The sequence below is a fragment of the Nuphar pumila genome, chromosome 14 (assembly GCF_984573655.1).
Source record: "Nuphar pumila chromosome 14, dmNupPumi1.hap1.1, whole genome shotgun sequence".
NCBI lineage: Eukaryota > Viridiplantae > Streptophyta > Magnoliopsida > Nymphaeales > Nymphaeaceae > Nuphar > Nuphar pumila.
The window spans coordinates 26,597,771-26,604,525 of NC_143262.1; the positions used below are offsets into that span (position 1 = coordinate 26,597,771).

At 43.4% G+C, this 6,755-nt stretch overlaps 1 protein-coding gene across 1 annotated transcript; it reads left to right on the top strand.

Annotated features, from left to right (window-relative positions):
• Positions 1 to 2,893: 2,893 nt before the first annotated feature.
• Positions 2,894 to 6,388, top strand: LOC149816671 (putative inactive receptor kinase At1g48480). The gene is made up of 2 exons (XM_089987548.1): positions 2,894 to 4,626; positions 5,509 to 6,388. Exons 1-2 carry the CDS (start codon positions 3,273 to 3,275, stop codon positions 6,177 to 6,179), a joined length of 2,025 nt encoding a protein of 674 aa, XP_089843674.1. The 5' UTR covers positions 2,894 to 3,272; the 3' UTR covers positions 6,180 to 6,388.
• The last annotated feature ends 367 nt before the right edge of the window (positions 6,389 to 6,755 follow it).

The window sequence follows — 6,755 nt, forward strand, 5'->3', positions numbered from 1 at the left end:
TGGTTGCAAGTGGAAGGTCAGAAAGTTATATTATGTTAATTAGATTATGTTGTCTTGTATTGACATTACCAGTTTCTAAAGCCACTATAGAATGAGCATTTTCAGTGATGAAGCATGTGAAGACGAAAAATCATAACAAAATGGACGACGGTTTTCTTGCTGACTGTATGACATTGCACATCGAACGAGAATATACTATGACTTTAGTTATAGATTCTCTTATAGATGAATTTTATGCTACGGATAACCGTCGCGGTCCATTTTAGTTGGTACTTTTGTATTTTGATTTATTTTGGTCATAAATAAAATTTATGCAATATTATGAACTTCAAATTATCGCACCAGTGTTATATATTGCCATTAGATAATGATTAAGAACTTTCCGTTGAGGTTGAGAAAGATCGCAGCAAATAGTTTGATTTGTCCATATGAAATAGATTTTTATTAATAATTGTAGCCATTTTTTATTTTATCCCAAAAAAAAATTAGGGGGCGCTGCCCCCGAACCCCCGGCTATCACACCAATTTTTTTTTTGCTACACCCTTGTTCCCCCCCCCCCTCACATGAATCCTAGCTACGCCCCTATATGTATATATATATATATATATAAGAAAGGGTGTAATAGTGGATGCCCTCTTGTTGGATGGACCAGTTTTCTACGCAAAAAATCCCCTTGCACAATTTTTTTTGCGTGCATCCGCTATTTTCGAACGGGAAGGCATTAGACAATATGTCTTTCCCTATATATAGTGTGTGGTAGCTGCCTACTGTCAGCCTACCAGATTTTGAAAGGATTTTTCTAAAATTTTACAATGCAGACTGCATGCTTGATTTTATAGGAATCAACTCTAGGATCTTTCCATTCCGACACACAAGTAGGTTTTTATAAGATTTAAAAATCAACGCTTAAAAATTAGCTTTGTATCAAAAATCATTATCCAAGTGTCATTTCTTAGCAAATCAGTCATGTTGAACACATCTAGGGTCGGATTTGCCTGAATATATATATATATGTGTGTATATATGTGAAAACCTGTAACGTCAAACGATGTGAGACACGCCCCTGCACATTGATTTTGTGCAAGAAAATAGAATTAACGATGATCATGACAGTTGCTAATTCTCTGACAAAAAATGGCAATTAGCAGCTGTCACGGCCTCCTCTAATGGTCTTGTCTGAGTAAAAAAATGTCATCAGCGACGGACCTTTGTCTGATAATAGTGTGGACTATTTGCTCGTCCATATATCACAATTATCTCCACTATGGGAAGGAATCTAAAACATGAATTCCAAAAAAAAACAACCAAGTGTAGGAATTGGGTACCTTGATTCATCATAATTATTCCCTTTTCTTCTCAGATCTCTAACATCCAAAACAAACCCTTAACTCGTGCCAAATTTTTAATTTATGCCCCTTTCTTCTTAAAGAATAACCCCCCACAGATTGTGCCACATTGGTCATTTACAAATTTTTGAGAATGGAAAGGCGTTCGACACTTTTACTGGCAACCTGTGGAATTTTCAGGCCTGGCTTCCCCCAACAACAAAAAAAATCAGCACGGCTACCTTTCTTTGTTCAAATTATTGATTTGACTGTTTAAATTTTACAATCACCCTTCTGTCCTTGACCTCATACCAAATGGGGTTTATGATGTGCCTTGCCACTTTTGGTATGTGAAATGGATAGTTGAAACGTTGGAGAATAGTCATGGGATTTTCATTGCAAAAAAAAAAAAATCCTGCAATAAATTTAAAAAATTGTTTCTGTTAAAAAAATCTCAAGAAAATATTAACTTGGTTAAATGTTAAATGTATAATATATAAAAATATAGGGAAAAACATTAACAACATAGAAATATATACAAAATCTAAAGTATCACATTAGTAATGTGAAAATATCGCAATAAAAACATGATATGCACAATATTATGAAAATATCATTTTTTTAACTATATCTGTTTTTTAAAATCTTGCAATAAAAAATAGAGATTGTAAAAAATAGTTAGTGTTTGTGATTATGCTTTGGAGATTGAAAGTAAGCCATGACCAAGCCCTTCCTGCACGAGGCATCCTATAGTAACTTTTTTTTTCTTATGCCTATAAAATAGCGTATATATCTTAGGGTGTTAATAATAGACGCAGTTCATGCATTGATGGAAAAGACATTCATCTTCAAATAAATTTGAGATGATGAACTGATGGCAGATGTGGTAGATGGAAGAGCTGTTTGTTTCAATGGGTGAAGAATGCTGTGGTCATTTGAGACAGAAAATTGCTAATATAATAATCAAACACTAATGTCAAGAAGACACAAAGCACATGCCTGGCTTGGATATTTTCTAGTGATAACTGAATAACTTCATCATTAAGACAAATTCTCACAAAACCCAATAACCTAAACACGCGTTAAAAGGATTTGTAAAGAAGGAAAAAACTGAAAAGGCAAAAAGCCCTAAAGTGCAATTTTCCTCTCTGAAGAAGAAAAAAAAAAGAAGAAAAGCTAAAAGGAAAAAGATAAAAGCGTGTGGTTAAAATCTAGGGTTCCTTTCGTGCAAGGGTTTACAATTTTACATCTCTCTCTCTCTCTTTCTTGTCTGGAACCCCACTTTCTCTCTCTAACCGTACCCGTCCAACACTGCTCTTTTACTCCCTCTCTCTCTCTCTCTCTCTTGTCTGGAACCCCACTTACTCTCTCTAAACGTACCCGTCCAATACTGCACTTTTTCTTTCTCTCTCTGCGTGCCCATCCGGCCATCCAACTACAGTAGAGCACTATTATCTCTTTCTCCGCCCTCTGATGCCATTTCTCGGGGCTCGCTGTACCCTCTCTCTGTATAGCTACTTTCTCTCTCTAACCCGTCATACCCTTTTTCGCTCTCTCTCTCTCTCCAGACACTGTACCGCAAATGCTGCACATTGTGCCCCTCCGCGCTTTCTCCACCATCGATCAACGGAGCAAAGGCCTTCTCTCTCTACCCATTTCTTACTTCCTCCTGAAATGAGATTCTGACCCACTTTCTCTCTCTACCCATCGATTAATTAACTGATGCTCTTACTTCCTACCATCCACCCGTACGGCCCACACCCATCCATCCGTCCATCCATCGAATATCAAATGCCCTCCTTCCTCTCTCTCTCTCTCTCTCAACCCCCAATGACCCAATGTATCCCTGAAAACTATCCCCACTATGATATCCCCATAAAACCACTCCCGCTCGCACTCCCACCAAAACTCACCACCCCCATCCGTCGACACCATCGATAGCCTCGATGGCCGCCTCTCTCCTCCTCTTCCTGCTCCTCCTCTCCGGCTTCCTCCCGCCAGGAAGCACAGACATCGCCGGTGACAAAGCCGCTCTGCTGGCCTTCCGATCCGCCGTGGGGAGGTTCCTCCCGTGGAACCAGTGGGACGCCACCCCGTGCTCCTGGCAGGGCGTGGAGTGCTCCAATGGCCGCGTAACGGCCCTCCGCCTTCCTGGCGCCGGCCTGATCGGCGACTTCCCCTCGGGGGCTCTCGGTGGCCTTACCGCCCTCCGCACCCTCAGTCTGCGCTTCAACGCCCTCACCGGCCCCCTCCCGCCGGACCTCTCCGGCCTCGCCGACCTCCGCAACCTCTACCTTCAGCGCAACCGGCTCTCTGGCCACATCCCCCCGGCGCTCTTCCGCCTCCGGAGGCTCGTACGCCTGAACCTCGCCGGCAACAACTTCACCGGAGGCATCTCCCCCTCCTTCGGCAACCTCACCAGGCTCGCCACCCTCCTCCTCGAGTTCAACTCCCTCACCGGACCCATCCCCGTTCTCCGTCTCGCCAACCTCACCCAGTTCAACGTCTCCTTCAACCGGCTCAACGGCTCTATTCCCATCTCGCTCAGCCGTCTGGGTGGCGACTCATTCCGCGGGAACCTCGCCCTCTGCGGCGCCCCCCTCCCGCCTTGCCCCTTCTCCGCCATTCCCACCACCAATACCACTACCAACGGCTCGGCGGGTGGCGGTGGTGGCAGCGATAACGGCAATGCTGGCGTCGAACGCCTGCACCGGAGGCTCTCCGGCGGAGCGATTGCCGGGATCGTGATCGCCTGTGCTGTAGCGGTAGTGGTGGTGCTTTCTATCTGCTTGGTGTGCGCTAGGAGGAGCCAGAGTAGCCAGCGGAGGACGGGCGCGATCGATATGGCTGCAGTGAAGCCGCCTCCTCCTGGTCCAATGGTGCTGGATAAGCCTCCTGCTGAGGAGGAAGGCAATGTGGTTGGCGGTGGATTCGTGGACTACGGTGCAGCAGGAAAGACGGAGACTGGTGGTGGTGGCGGCTCGAAGAAACTGGTATTCTTCCCCGGAGCAAAGGGGGGCTTCGATCTGGAGGACCTGCTTAGGGCTTCGGCGGAGGTTCTGGGGAAAGGGACGTTTGGAACGGCGTATAAGGCGGTCCTCGAAGACGGGAGCATCGTGGCAGTGAAGAGGTTGAAGGATGTGAGCTTGAACCAGAAGGAATTCGCCGCTAAGATCGGCAGGATTGGATCGATGGCCCACGGCAATCTTGTTCCGCTGCGGGCTTACTATTACTCCAGGGAGGAGAAGCTCCTTGTCTTTGACTACATGCCCATGGGCAGCCTCTCCTCATTGCTCCACGGTAAGTGTTTCAGTGGATCCGTTGTTTGGTTGGTGGTGTTAATCTTGCTTGCTGAGTTTTAGTTTTTACTCTGTCATTCCTTTCAAATAATAGTATGGACGGTTGTAGTTGTTTCTTCCTTGATTTTCTCCTTCTTATTTGCTTCAAGCTATTTGATTTCTTTTGTTTCGCTTTAGTGAATTGATTAGTTGGTAATGTTACTTCTAAGTTTTTCTAATAAGTTGTTCATGCTTAGATTCCTCTGCTTTTTCTTTTTTGATTTTTTCATTTTTAAAGTATTTAGTTGCGGTTCTTTTTTTTTAATGATTTGGTTAGGAGAGCTCGTCTTTTGTCTGTATAGCGGCATAGTGATTTAGCTGTTCTATAGTTTGTTGTAACTTCACTGGGTGTTGCTTGTTCAGTTCGATTGTTTTTGGTTTTGGCTTTTGTTTGTTGGTAGTTTTCTTCTTTTTTTCATTCAGTTGGTTGGTCGTGCTTGTCTTTCTGTTTGTTTGATTGTTTGATTCCCTGTTAGTTTTAGTATTTTGATTGGCTCACCTTGTTCTGCATTTTCTGTAGGTGTCGTTGTTGACGCTGCTGGTTTTCTGTAATTCATGCATTTCCTATTTTGGATGATGTCATTGCTCGTTTGAGATTATTAAGTTGATTGAGCTCTTTCTTAGTAATTACTGAGAAATAATGGTCATGTTGGTCTTTTAACTTTTTTCTGATCATGGTTGATGGCATTCAAATCCTTTATTTTCCTTTACGTTTTTTATTCATTTTCATATTCAGGCTTTCTTGGTAATCTTTTTCTAACTTGGCTGAAAATCCAGTTAGTCTCCTTTGTCTTCTCTTCTCTCTATTATCTTCTTTGTTTTGATAGAATGTAAACGTGAACAGGAAGCAGAGGAGCAGGCAGAACACCATTGAATTGGGAGACACGTTCTCGAATTGCCCTAGGAATAGCAAAGGGCATCCAGTATCTCCATTCTCAAGACCCCAACATCTCCCATGGCAATATCAAGTCGTCCAATATCTTGTTAACTAAAGAGCATGATGGCTGCGTTTCTGATTTTGGGCTTGCCACGCTTGTTAACCCTTCACCTGCTGCTAACCGTGTAATCGGCTACCGAGCACCGGAGGTTACTGACCCAAGTCGAATTTCGCAGAAGGCTGATGTTTACAGTTTTGGGGTCCTGCTTCTCGAGCTCTTGACAGGGAAACCACCTGCTCACTCCTTGCTCAATGAAGAGGGTGTGGACCTGCCAAGATGGGTGCAGTCAGTGGTGCAGGAGGAATGGACCTCAGAGGTGTTTGATCTTGAGCTCTTGAGGTACCAGAATGTAGAAGAGGACATGGTTCAACTGCTGCAACTGGCTGTGGACTGTGCAGCAGGCTACCCAGACCAGCGGCCCACGATGAGCGAAGTGGTAAGGAGGATCAAGGAGCTATGTCACAGCATTATCAGTAGCCATGACGACGAAGAAGCAACACACTCTTCACAGAAGACAACCGATTCCATAGAGGACACAGGTAGTACTGTCCCACCCCTTCCTGGCCTGTTTGATTGATTCAAAGGCAGCAAGCAGATGAAAGTGAACAAGAAGTTGATGGTTTAGCAGACACTATTAAAAGGAAATTAAAGCTCATTATGATTTCTCCGTCTCACAATGCTATTTTGTTTTCTCTTTTCTTTTTATTTTCTTTCATCTCTTGTTTACTTTGGTCTCACCATCGATGGGGTTTATATGAATTTGGATGGGAATGGTTTTAAAGGTTTTTATCTTATGCATTGGGGTTGGAGGCTGTTGGGTGCTTGTTGTAATTACTTTCCTTTATTTTTCCCTTTTCTCTTCTACTTGGAGGAATGCTTGTATTTTTATCTTTTTTCCTTTTGGAAAGAAAGTTTTCTCATTGTTATTGTTATTGTTGGCTTTTTATACTGGCCATCTATGTCAATTAAGACAAGTTCGAGGACTCTAAACCCCACTTGAGCTGCTCTTACAGAATGAATATCATCATCTTGACATGGTGGTTTGATGCTCAACAGCTCAGAACGACCCACTATAAGCTCCACATAAAGCAAATATTGGAGGTTCAGGCCGTCTCTATCAATGAATCGTGAATATGGTAATAATTAATTCAAC